The sequence below is a fragment of the Aegilops tauschii genome, chromosome 4 (genome assembly GCF_002575655.3).
Source record: "Aegilops tauschii subsp. strangulata cultivar AL8/78 chromosome 4, Aet v6.0, whole genome shotgun sequence".
Classification (NCBI taxonomy): domain Eukaryota; kingdom Viridiplantae; phylum Streptophyta; class Magnoliopsida; order Poales; family Poaceae; genus Aegilops; species Aegilops tauschii.
In genome coordinates, this window is record NC_053038.3 from 489,551,500 (window position 1) to 489,565,366 (window position 13,867).

Here is a 13,867-nt window from a genome sequence, read left to right on the forward strand (position 1 = left end):
AAGATCAATTTCGCCACTTATGACGGCACGGAGGACCCGCTTAACTGGCTCAACCAGTGTGAGCAGTTTTTCCGTGGCCAGCGCACGCTCGCGTCAGAGCGCACTTGGCTGGCATCCTACCACCTCCGCGGTGCAGCCCAGACCTGGTACTACGCCCTCGAGCAGGACGAGGGCAGCATGCCCCCTTGAGAGCGCTTCCGCGAGCTCTGCCTCCTTCGCTTTGGGGCTCCGGTTCACGGGAGCCGCCTGGCGGAGCTCGGCCGCCTACCCTTCACCTCCACGGTGCAGGACTTCGCCGACCGTTTCCAGGCCCTGGCATGCCATGCGTCGGGCGTGACGGCGCAGCAGCGGGCCGACCTCTTTGTCGGTGGACTTTCGGATCACATCCGCGTGGACGTGGAACTTCGGGGACCCCAGGATCTCCAGTCGGCCATGTACTACGCCCGCGCGTTCGAGCGCCGCGCGGTGGCCATCCAGCAGGAATCACCGTCCCGGACCGCTGGGTCGCTACCCGGGCCGAATTCCGCGCAGGGTCGGCCTGCGCAGGCTTCTGCGGCACCCCTCGCCGCGACTGCGGCGCGCCCGTTCCGCCGGCTCACCTCAGCCGAGCTACTCGAGCGTCGCCGCCAAGGGTTGTGCTTCAACTGCGACAAGCCCTACACGCCCGGCCATGCCTGCCCGCGACTCTTCTACCTGGAGGTTGCAGACTACATTCCGGAGGACGCCGTCACCGTCGTCGCTGACCTGGCCGCCCCAGCTGTCGAGAAGGTGTTGACGCTGGTTGATCGCCTCGAGAAGTTCCGCGAGCGCTTCCCCACCTTACAGCTCGAGGACGAGCTGTTTGTGCCGGCGGGGAGAAGTGTTATGGCCGGTTTAGCTAGGCCCACCGAGCAATTTTAGCCCACAAGTTATCTTAGGTTAATTCTTATGCAAGTTATCTAGGTTATAAATATAGGCTGTAAGACTCTTTTTGAAATTAAGCAATAAGAAGAATATTATCTCTATTGCCTGGCTCCTAGAGGAGCCGGAACCCTAGCCGCCCCCTGCCTCTTGCGCCGCTGCCGCCATCTTCCTCTTCCGCGTCGGCGCAGCTGCCCATCGCCTCGCCCAGCCCCCTCCTTCCCTTACCGCTTACGCCCCAGGCCTGGTAGGGTACAAGTTCCTATCACATATATTCAGAACATGATAGTAACAGGGAATAATTCCAGTTTCAGATTCAATTCATACATATTCCAAGGAAGGCAAGAACAGGTCCATAATGCATCTCCATGAAGAACATATCAATGCACATCAGTAGCAAGAATACATCACCGAGTGGAGGCAAAATCCACCACCTTTATTGTTACCAGTCGCCGGAGCCCAGATCTCTCCTCTCCTACTGGCCTACTGGGCCTTCCCGCCGGCGTCCTCCTCCTCCTGGCTGCCGGTGCCGGTGCCCTTGTACTTGTCGAGCGCGGCGCCGGTGAGCCGGCAGATGCGCCACTGCTTGAACACCTCGGCGCCCATCCCCTCGTAGAAGTCGATGGCGTTCTGGTTCCAGTCGAGCACGCACCACTCCACGCGGCCCATCCCGATCTCCGCGGCCCTGCCGGCGACGGCGGACAGCATCATGCGGCCGAGCCCGCGGCGGCGCCACGGCGCGCGCACGAAGATGTCCTCCACGTACAGCCCGGGCTTGGCGAGGAAGGTGGAGTAGTTGGGGAAGCAGATGACGAACCCGGCCGTGACGCGCCCGCCGCCGCGCGGGGACGGGAAGGCGGCCGCCTCCGGGTCGGCGAGCGGGGACGACGCGGAGAGGTCGAGGCGGCGGGAGCCGACGGTGTCGGCGGAGGCCGAGGCGGGGGACGGGGAGAGATCGAGGATGAGGGCGGTGAAGGAGGTGAAGGGGGCCGGCTGGGGCGTGGGGAAGAGCGTGGAGGCGAGGAGCTCGTGGGTGGCGGCGAAGAGGTCGGTGAGGAGCTCGAACTCCGCCATCTGGTGGATGAGGCTGTGGATGTGGGGCACGTCGCGCGCGTCCGCCAGGCGCAGCTCCGCCCACGCCTCGCCGGAGAAGGTCGTCGGCGCCGCCATCTTGGTGCCTGGGTTCGGAGGGATAGGGGTAGGTGGGTAGGGGGATACGCTACAGCTAGGGTTGCTGCTCTGCTCTGTGACGAGATGACCGGCGCAAATGGAAATGTAGAGTGATTTACCTTTAAAGTAAAATTTTAGGGAATCAATAACTCCCGAACGCCTGTATTTTAGGATTTTGGGCCGAACGTCCCATGGACCATTGGATCGAATCACGAATCTTAAAGTAGGTCTGACCAGCCACGTCATTGATTTCTTATCGTTCGGAAAAGCAGGGGGTCGCCGCGAACGTTTTGTTTCTCCACGGCCGCACTACTCCCCTCCTCTCCCGCCCGCCCCCCCCCCCCCCACCTACCCACTCACGAGCAAGCCACCACACCACTTCCCCTCCATGGAGCTCCCGTGTCCGGCACCTGCCCCGGCGACGCGCCTTCCCACCACCCCGGCGACGCCACCCCGGCGACGGCTGGCGGGGTCGCCGGCTTCCCACGCGCATCCAAATGAAGCGGCGGCTGTGGGATCCACCGGAGGTCAGCGCCAAGGCCTTGAGACCGTGGCGGGGCTCGTCTTCTCGTTGCCGGATCTAGCCGCCGGGGAGGCCATAGCCGCGGTAGGGAGGTTGCGCGTCGACGACAACCACCTCCAGGTTTCTGCCGCTCCCCCCGACACGGGGCTGCGTCGACGGCGCCCGCGGCGGCGACGACCATGTCCAGGCATCTGCTGCTCCCTGGCGGCTGGCGTGGGGCTGCACTTCGACGACTTCCGCGGGGACGACGACCACCCCAGGCACTTGCGCTCCCCGACGTGGTCACGAACGCGAGCTGCCCTGCTCCCGCTGGGGTGCTTGGAGATCAACACCGTTCTCCTAGTCAGTGCTTTGCTCGGTAATGCCCAGCCCCAGAATTGTTCCATTTCTAAGATTTTTTTTTGTTCTAGCGCAGCATACATCACCAAGTGAATCGGCTGGCATAGGTGAACTAGCCATTTTGCTTTGCTCGGTAATAGAACAAGCGATTTTGGGAGTTGTTGATTCCGTAGAACAACTTTTTCTGTGTATTTCGTTACTATTCTACTGACTGAAAATCATTTGCTTTTGTGTGATCTGAACAAAACAGATATGCATACTAGTCTTCCAGGACGGAATGAGTTTTGAGAAGAAAATAAATGATTTGCAGCTATATTTGATCGGCTATGTGCGCTGAATTTCTGTAGTGATGAAAGGGATTTTTAGAGTTTCTGGTCATCTTCGTTGAACAACATCAGAGATAATTAAACTGAAAATGGATATGGAGTAATCAAACCTTGCTTTTTGTTTAGAGAGAAGGATTCAGGACTAAACATGGTACTATACAATTTATCTTAAATTTGCTGTCTCAGTGTAAAAAATTTCTAGAAGATGGCAAATACAGTTATTGAATCATGGCAAATTTAGTTCTCGGATCATGGAAAAATCATTGCTTTCTTTCCATGGCAACTTTCGATGTTGGATCATGGCACATTTTTACTATTTTCTACCATGGCAACTAATCTTATACTTCTTGCGATGTAAACATAAAAAAAACTAGTTGAATTGATGATGGCAAATTTAGTTTACGCATCATAGCAAATTTGCTTCCTGGAAGATGACTAATATAGTTACCGAATCGTACAAATTTTAGTTCTCGGATCATGGTAAATTCATTGCTTTCTTGCCATGGCAACTTTTGATTATTTAAATTGCCGCGGTAATTATTTAAATTGTCAAAAACAAAAAATGGCAAATATTGCCATGGCAAGTTTTAGTAATTATTTCACCTTCATTAACATGGCGAATTTACCTACACCCCCATGGCAATTTTTAACATTTTATTGCCATGGCAAGTTTTACTATTTATTTTGCCATGTCAAATTTACCTTTTTATTAACATGGCAATTTTACCTAAATCCACGTGGCAATATTTAACTTTTATTCCATGGAAATTTTTACTTTTTTTATTTGTCGATGGCAAATTGACCTTTATTAACATGGCAATTTTACCTAAATCCCCATGGCAATATTTAACTTTTATTGCCATGGCAAGTTTTACTTTTTTATTTTTTTGATGGCAAATTGACCCTTATTAACATGGGATTTTTTTACCTAAATCCCCATGGCAATATTTAACTTTTATTGCCATGGCAAGTTTTACTTTCTATTTTTCCATGTCTAACTTAACTTTATTAACATGGAAAAATTAGCCTTTTATTGCCATGACATTTTTTACGTGACATACATGACAAATTTACTTTTGTCACTCATGACACGTCTACTCCCATGGAGCATGACAAGTTTGACTTCTAGTTTTCCATGGCAAAACTACTTTACATCCACGGCAAATTTTGCCTTTTTCCACCGTTCATGGTAATTTTTGCTTCTATTGACTATGGTACATTTACTTTATAAAACATGGCAATTACTACTAAATAAAAGATTTGTGCTTTTTTGTTTCTGCTCCACATGATGGCAATTTTAAATCCATATTTTTTGTCTCTTCAATTATATAGTAAAAATAGCATAAAAAATTTGTATGTACATTTCTTGCCATCATGGTAGAGATGCAAAATTGCCATGAACTGTTTTCTTTTTCGCCATTTGCATAAAAAGATCTTTTTTTAACCATGGCAAATTTTGCTTATAAAGATCATGGCAATTTTTTTGTCTTCAATCCATAGTGATTTTTTAGTAGTATCTTATTCGTTATTTTCTATCTTTCACGACAAAATTATTTTGGGACCATTTCAATTTTTTTAGAGTATGGCAAATCTGACCTCTATTATTCACAGCCAAAAGTGGGCTTTCTTTGTCAAAATAGTTTTTGGGTAAATTGGGCTTTGTTTTCTTTTTTATTCAACGCAAAAAAGGGCCTAGAGTGATGGTGTTCGGGCTGGCCTCTTCTCGTCCCGAACAAATATGTTCAGTCGATCGGCTCCCCCGTAACGAACGACTCGTTCGGTCTGGGGCTCTCCCAGACCGAACGGTCGGTGGATATCTGGGTCCAATTTTTTTTCGAGAAAACGCAAATGGCCTTTGCGTTTCATTGCATTGGAAAGATAGGGAATTTACATCCTCCTAGGAGACAAGCTTACACAGTTGTCAGATGATCAGTGGACATCCCATGATGATGGCAAAACGACCCTGAGCCCTTGAGCCCCGGCCTTTGCCCAACATCGGGCCTCGTCCTTGATCCGGTCGACAAGCTCATTGAGCGATGGGCTCACATGGTCAAAAACACACGTGTTCCTATGCTTCCAGATCATCCACGGCACCAAAAGCGCCACGGATTTCAGCGCCTTGCGGAGCGCTGGCGGTGTGGAGTCCTTCGCGCGTAGTCACCAGTCCATGATCGAGTCGTCGTGCTCGGGCGTCGGCGCCGGTAAGCGCAGCCAAGCTAGGATCTCATGCCATGTGTGCCTAGCGAAGGGGCACACGAGCATCAGGTGTTTGATCGTCTCCGGCTCTTGGTCGCATAGGAGGCATCGCGGGTGGTGCTGCAGGCCACGTCGTGCAAGCCGCTCCGCGGTCCAACAGCGATCTTGGCAGGCCAGCCAGTGGAAAAATTTCACTCTTGGAGGTGCCCAGCTCCTCCAAATGAGTTTCCAGGAGTGGCAGCCCGTCACGCCCTGGAAGGTTGCCCGGTAGCAGGACTGAGCAGTGTACACGCCGTTAGCGGTCCAGCTCCATAGCAGCTTGTCCGGCTCGTTGGACAGCTCGACGTGTGTAACGCCCACGATGCGGCTATATCTCCCACGTGTCGAGGCACGACTTAGAGGCATAACCGCATTGTGGTTTTGTCGCAAGAAGGGTCATCTTCACACAATCCCATGCAATGAACAAGAATGGGATAAAGAGTTGGCTTACAATCGCCACTTCACACAATACATAAATAAATCATACATCAATCAGAGTACACACATAGGTCCGACTACGGAACCAAAATAAAAGAAGACAACCCCAAATGCTAGATCCCCGATCGTCCCAACTGGGCACCACTACTGATCAACATGAAAAGAAACAACACAACGAGCAAGATCTTCATCGAGCTCCCACTTGAGCTCGGTTGCGTCACCTGCACTGGTATCATCGGCACCTGCAACTGTTTGGAAGTATCTGTGAGTCACGAGGACTCAGCAATCTCACACCCGCGAGATCAAGACTATGTAAGCTTATAGGAAAGGATGGGGTAATGAGGTGGAGCTGCAGCAAGCACTAAGCTTATATGGTGGCTAACATACGCAAATGAGAGCGAGAAGAGAAGCAACGGAACGGTCGTCAACTAGTAATGATCAAGAAGTGATCCTGAACTCCTACTTACGTCAAACATAACCCAGAAACCGTGTTCACTTCCCGGACTCCGCCGAGAAGAGACCATCACGGCTACACACGCGGTTGATGTATTTTAGTTAAGGTCGAGTGTCAAGTTCTCTACAACCGGATATTAACAAATTTCCATCTGCCACATAACCGCGGGCACGGCTTTCGAAAGATAATACCCTGCAGGGGTGTCCCAACTTAGCCCATTATAAGCTCTCACGGTCAACGAAGGATATTCCTTCTCCCGGGAAGACCCGATCAGTCTCGGAATCCCGGTTACAAGACATTTCGACAATGGTAAAACAAGTCCAGCAAAGCCGCCCGATGTGTCGACAATCCCGATAGGAGTCGCACGTATCTCGTTCTCAGGACACACCAGATAAGCGAAGCGTACAGGTACCGACGTAACCCAAGTTGCCAAGGGATGGTCCCGCACGGTGCTCTAGTTTGGACCAACACTCCGAGGAGCACTGGCCCGGGGGGGGGGGGTAAAATAAGATGACCCTCGTGTAGGAGATATGCCCTAGAGGCAATAATAAATGATATTATTTATCTCCGAGTTCAAAATTATGTTTATGTTCCATGCTATAACTGCTATGGTTCTCGAGTCTGCAATAACCACGAGGCTCGGAGGAAGACTCATATGCACGTGTGGAATAATAAACGGTAAAATGTATTCCTAGTCTGGCCTCTAAGACTAGCTCAAGTGTTACATGATGGTTATGTTTTCCTGATCATGGGCATGTCTATGTCAGCAACCTTGAGGGCATAATGTTAAGAGAACATTTGTGTTGAATCGACCCGGCATGATGTTATGCTATGAGATTCATTCGTCGCAAGTTTATTGGTACATAACACAGAGATGGTTAACGTTTGCATGATTCCTTAGACCATGAGAGTATCGAGTTTCTTCATGCTTGCTTCATGAACTTTGGGGTTTGTTAAACGTCATCCGTAAATGGGTGGCTATTACGGCGGCTTACGGGTTCATGGAAAAGTGTGTCAAGTAACTTGATAGCTCAAGATTGGGATTTGCTCCTCCGACGATGGAGAGATATCTCTGGGCCCTCTCGGTGTTACGGTATCCATCATCGTCTGGCCAGACACTTTGTGATTTGATCACGGGGATGCCGGAACACGATAACGAGAAAAGAGAACAATACCGGTAACGAGGTAACTAGCATAGTGGACAAGTTGTTGATCCACGGGAATGCCAACATGTCTCACCTCGGGTATTTGTAACATATCGCGAAGCAACAGGAATAGCACACGGCAACTGGAGGTTCACTCGAATATTTATTCGTGTGGGTATAGGGGTCAATATGGGTGTCCACGGCTCCGATGTTGATCATTGATCGGAAGGGGTTCCGGGTCATGTCTATACTTCACCGAACCTATAGGGTCACATGCTTAAGGGTCATCTATCTGCTGAATACTAGACAGGGAGTCTGAGAGAAAATCACCGAAAAAGTTTCGGACACCGAAAAGTTTCGGACAGCGGAATCGTACCGCAGAGAGAGGTCATCGGATAAGTTTCGATGATACCGAAAAGTTGTTTCGGGATACACCATTAAGTCAAATTGGTTTCGGCACATGCCTGATAATTCTTGGAGGATGCCAGAATCATTCTGGAAGCTTTTTGGAATTTTCTGAGATAAAAACCGGAAATGTTCCGGAGCTGCCGGAGCCACTTCAGATGCGTTTCGCAGATGAAAATCACTAAAACCGGAATTGTTTCGGAACACGTTGAAAATCATTTTAGTGGGTACTGGAAATGTTCTTAGCCCACATAAATATTTTCAGTTCGATCAGACGCTGAAAAATGTCGTCGTGAATAGTGAAAATCAGCTTTATGGTTACTTTATGGAAAGCCACCTTTTGGGGCTTTGCTCCAAAAGATCTTGGGGATGACATGGATGGATAGGAGCCATTTTTTGGGCCCCTCATGGGGGTGTGGCCGGCCACATGGGGTATCCCCCCTTGGGGACCCTCTTGTTCCTTGGTTTCACTCCTAGGTCCTTGTGGAAGGACTTCATTCATGTGCATTTTGGGTTTTTTGTGAAACTACCCTACCCCCTTGGGATTTCCTATAAATAGAGGTGGAGGGGCAGCCCTCCACAATCATCCCTTGCTCTCATACACATGCCATGCATTATCTGGCTTCTTCTCTCCCTCCCACGAAAAGAGTTTCGTAGAGCCGTAAGGCTGTCTGGGTTCCGGCAGGAACTAGTTCTGGACGGTGAAGCCCTGCCGGATAGATGACACCGTATGTGTGCAACTCTGTAGAGAGATCGTAGTTTCGGTCTTAGTTCGTGAGTGCCTCCCGAAGGGCTGTCCGTGTGACCGTCCAAGTTTCGAAGGTCCTCCCGAAGGGCTGTCCGAGTGACCGTTCGAGTTTCGAAGGTCCTCCCGAAGGGTTGTCCGCGACACCGTCCGGGGGGCTGTTCGACCGCCTCCTGGAGGGCTGCCTGAGGAGCAGATGAGGGTATACATCCTCGCGGTTGGGAGGTTGTAAATCCTAGCTGCGGGGATCTGCACCGCCGATCGTCATCGACTCTACTTCCCGCTGCGCTACGAGTCGGTAACGAAAAAGATCAAACCATGTATGCAGTCTCCATAGTGGTCCTGGGCTGGTGCGTAGGTCGGAAAATTTTTGTTTTCTGCTGCGTTCCCCTACAGTGGCATCAAGAGCCGTGCTATGCGTAGATGCAGGTTTCGATCTAGAATACATGGAGATGTATGGGTATTGCATAATATAATTAGGTAGTAGATGAGATCTATTGCTGAAAATTATTTATGCGGGTGACAGATGAAATCTGTTACCCGAGGTTCTTGTTGCTTCCCTAGAATTTGCGTTTGCTCAATCTCGAGACAGCATGGTGGAATTTGACAAAGTTCTGGCAATCCGTAATCCTGATTGATCATGGAAGTGCTATCAGTTCTTTGGGTTCTGCCGTAGTCAAAAGAAAGATGAAATTCGCAGATGAAAGGGCATTGCAGATATGATCTGCACGGGGGTCATGCGTATGACGAAGTTTAGTATGGGGCTCGAGATTTAATTATCCCGTGTTTCATACACCCCGAGATGTTAATCTAGCAACCTGAATAATCATACTTGATGATAAAACGTTGGTAGCTGCGGTTTAAGTCAAAACCTTAGAAGCCACGTAAAATAAATTTTTGCATAAACCTATTAGAGGCGTCTAACTTGGTTTTGCAGGATGTGCATGTGATGTGGTATAGCAGTGCTCATACTAATTCGATTATGTATGAGATGACTATATGATGTAATTTGATTAACATGACCTGCGTGTCATGATTCGGCATGATGGCTGGAGCCATATGATTGCATTTTAATGACCTGCGTGTCAACCTTGTTGTAATGCATTATTTTGTTAGCTATAGAGATAGCAATATTATCTGGTGCATCGACAAGGTGGTGGCAATCTTCGTGAAGGTGACCACCGACGCGAATGCCGAAGACGAAGAAATGAAATACTTCTCCGTCAGAAAGGGCTATACCATATCATGCTATTATGAATTGCCTGAGATGTTTATCCCTTATGATGCACCCTTCTTGATTGCGCGGTAATCGCTTTTATTAGGGTGATCTCTCACTTAAAATATCAAGTAGTTAGTGTTCTCCCAAGTGTAGCACCGTCACGGCACCTATCTTTTCGGGGTGCGCCATGGATGCATGGGTACGAACGATTAGAGAAGTGTGAGGCGGGTGAGGTCAGACCTCGCAGCAAGATCACTTGGTTGTCTTGACGTTCATGGCAGGATCGTCCTGAGCTCGGAACACACGCATCGAAAGATGAGCAAGAGTCACATAGAGATGTGATCGGCAAGTTGGCCTACCGATTAAAATTCCCGTTATGAGATGATGATTCTATGGCGATGAATTGAAGTCTGGATCTTGTATCACTCAAAATTAATTGTGAGAGATATTGATTTGAGTGGGAGCGCACTGTTGAATTAACATGTTTAATTCTCAGTGCAATTAATTATGAACACTGTCTAAGTGTTTCTTGCAAAATAGTTGTAGAATAATGGCTCGTGTTTCCACCTTCCCTATTAAAATTGAATAACTGTTAAATATTTGGTTAAAACTTTACGATTGGTAACGTAATATGAGGATTGTCCTCAAAAGTGCCGAGAAGGACTTTGTCCTATCGCATGCTTTCCGTATCCTCCCGCTAAAGCTATGGATCATGTGACTCTCGTCCTTCGATCCAAAAGCTATAATTCCGTTTCAGTCAAGTGCAATATGTTTGCTTCCATGAAACCCAAACTTCGAAAGTTGGGATAGTTATATGATATTCATGGAACTGAAAATTATTTTCAGATACAAACAAAGCAATGTTTGTTTGCAAGTATTAGTAAAAGTGTTTACTATGCATTTGACTGTTGGGAAAGGGATCCAGAAGAACGCCTGTCATATAATGAAAGGTGAATAAAACAACAACTTAAAGAGAAAGGAAGTGTCCAAAGGGTGTTAGTATGACTTACACGCCTAGGAAGTCCGGGGCTGACGCCACTCTTAAGTTGGGTGCTTCTTTTGCGAGTAGGAGAAATACTAAAAGTTAAACTGTTAGAAGTAAAAAGGCAGAAAGAAAGATGACTGGAATATCCAGCTCATGTATGAATGTCATACAAGTTTTTGTTGTATAGTAGGCTGGTCAAAGATATAGTTCTTGGGAATTATGGTTAAACATGTTAATCACTAATTCTTGGGTATTGTGAGTTAATCACAAAGATACCCGCTCGATTGCATTCAATTGCGAATCACTGTAAGAGCTACTGTGGCCTAAAAGGACTAGCCAGAAATGAGGTTAAGGTATACACAGGGAACATAGTAAATGTTACTATACCTTCCATCGGTGTATTGCCGTCTGTATTTATTTTCATAATTCATTTAGTGTTTTACAAACTCTATCCCATTGCATAAGGTATCTTGCAAGAAGGTTGTTCATAAGAGAACCTTTTATGTTCGATGTTATGAATAACACAAGGGCCATACTTTCATTATGAATGAGATGTATGTTATGAATATTGATAATAATACAATACCTCTGGGTTTACTTTCATAATTCATTTTAGAGTTTCATACACTCTAGCCCATTGCACAATGTTTGTTGCAAAAGAGTTGTTCATAAAAACAACAATTGTTGTTAAGTATTATGAATAACATGAAGGGCCATGCTTCCATCCAAGATGGGACGTATGTTATGAATATTGAGGGTAATATGATACATCCATAACACTGACGCTAAATGTCGCAAGACTTAAAGAATACCACACAAGTGTGGCACTACATTTGGTCACATTGGAGAAACCCGCATGGAAAATTCCATTATGATGGATTTTGAAGTCTTTTTGATTTTGAATCATCTGACACTTGCAACTTTCCTCCGAAAAGTGAAGTGACTAAAATACCGTTCACAGGCAATAAGGAACGAACAACAAACTTATTAGTGATCATACATTTGATGTGTGTAGTCCGATAAGTGTTGTTAGTGGTGGATTTATTTATCTTCAGAAATGACTCAAGTAGATATATGGATATTTACTTGATGAGACGTAAGTCTGGATCTTTTGAAATCATTCGAAAGGTTTTCAAAAATGAAGTAGAAGTTATTGTAACAAGAAAATTATGTTTCTGCAATTTGATTGCACAAAGGAATATTTGAGTTACATGTTTAGCGAATGTCTGATGAGTTGTGAAAGGGGTTTCATAACTTGCACCTCCCGGAACACCACTGCAAGTGAAAAGTCCGTCGAGATGTAATCTAACCATTTATGACATGGTAAGGTCAAAGATGACATAAATAAATTTGCCATTATCCTTTTTAAAGTGATGCTTTAGAGACTGCGACTTTTACACTGAAAAGAGCTACATTGGGTCTGTTGAAATGAAGCCATGGTATGGTACGCCCAACCATGTTATATCTTTTCTTAACATTTGGAATATGGGGCTTGTGTAAAAGGTTACAAACCTATTCCAAATCAGACAAGTGCTACTTTGTAGGTTATACCAAAATGTTGGGTATTCCTCCCTCACTATACCGAGGCAAATAGTTTTGCCGCGAAACGGTGTGCTTTTAAAGAGAATGGTTCTTTCAAAAAGGTGAGTGGGAGAATAGTGCAACTCGACGAGATAAACAGTATCTAAGTCATCAGATCAAAGGAAAGAGACCTTGGAAGTAATTCCAGAGTTTCCTACAGCGACTAATACGGAAGTCTCTACAATAAAATGTATGAACTTCGGTCGAACTTGCAGCTGAACCACGTAGGCAAGGCTCGTGCAAACCTCTCAGGTGCGCAAACGAGATATTGTTGTTAGACAACATTATACCTACGATACACAAGGAGCGTTGATGGGCCCTGACTCTGGAATTGGCTAAATGCCAATACAACCCAAGTTAGTTTCCATATAAGTGATTCAAGATTAAAACCTTGATACACCTTTCGGAAGACTTAGAGTCTAACGAATATTTATGGAACTTAAAACTTATATGGATAAAAATGTTTTATCCATAAAGCTCGACTTGTTGAAATAACAAGTTCAAGAGTTGACTACGATGAGGTTGTTTTCATCGTAGCGATGCTTAAAGTCGGTTCGGGTTGAACTAGCAATTAATACATATTTCAATCATGAGATATGAAACATGGATGATAAAAGGATTTCCATCTGATGGAAATGAAAGCTAGGACTTGTATATGATACAGTCCAAAGTAATTTGTCGATCCAGAGGATGCTAGTAGGTATGCAAACTTCAGAGTTCCAGCAATGGACAGAAGAGAGCAAAATGGAGTTGGAATCTTCGTGTTTTGATGAAATGGTCAAAGGGGTTTTGACTTCATCAATGGGTAACGAAGATGCTTGTAATTCAAGAAAGTAAGTGGGAGCGTAATAATATTTCTAAAAACCTTATGTGCTTGGCACATTGGTAATTGGAAATAAATTTCTTGACACGAATTAGGACTTCATTTGAAAATAGTTTTTCGATGAAGTGCTTAGGCTAAATAGCCTCAATATTAGGCATGATGATCTATGGAGATAGATTTACCTAATGGGGCTAAGCAATGAATACATATTGACAAGATGCTAAAACCTTTTAGCATTTAAAACGCCAAGGAGTGATTCTTGCCAAAGTCACATGGAAGGAGTTTTTGCAAGACTCGGTGTCCCAAAACACTGATGAGTAAAATACATGATGCAGATTCCACACACTTTTGTGTTTGGATTAATCATGTATTCCATGGTATGTAAAACAACCAGATATGTCCGATATTCCCAAGGTGTTGCGAGTATGGATACTAAAGTGATCAAAGTACTAATCGTGGGACAACAGTAAAAGATGTCATTGAGTACTAGAGTAAGTACTGATGATATGTTTTCTTGCAAGCGGAGATCATGAAGAGTTCGTTGTAAAATGTTACATCGATAGTCTTCATCTTTTCACC

General features: G+C 46.3%; 1 protein-coding gene and 1 long non-coding RNA gene across 2 annotated transcripts; one reads left to right on the forward strand and one right to left on the reverse strand.

Moving 5' to 3' along the window:
• Positions 1-1,189: 1,189 nt before the first annotated feature.
• On the reverse strand, positions 1,190-2,182 carry LOC109742539 (GCN5-related N-acetyltransferase 8). The gene has a single exon (XM_020301629.4). The coding sequence runs from the start codon at positions 2,068-2,070 to the stop codon at positions 1,384-1,386; it is 687 nt and encodes a 228-aa protein (XP_020157218.1). The 5' UTR covers positions 2,071-2,182; the 3' UTR covers positions 1,190-1,383.
• Positions 2,183-2,430: 248 nt separating this feature from the next.
• Positions 2,431-3,302, forward strand: LOC109742540 (uncharacterized). Its single transcript, XR_012182570.1, has 2 exons — positions 2,431-2,951; positions 3,183-3,302. It is a non-coding gene; the product is annotated as an uncharacterized lncRNA (long non-coding RNA).
• Positions 3,303-13,867: the final 10,565 nt, after the last annotated feature.

Coding starts and splice junctions, on each gene's coding strand:
- LOC109742539 (XM_020301629.4), bottom strand. CDS start 2,070: ATGGCGGCGCCGACGACCTTCTCCGGCGAGGCGTGGGCGGAGCTGCGC.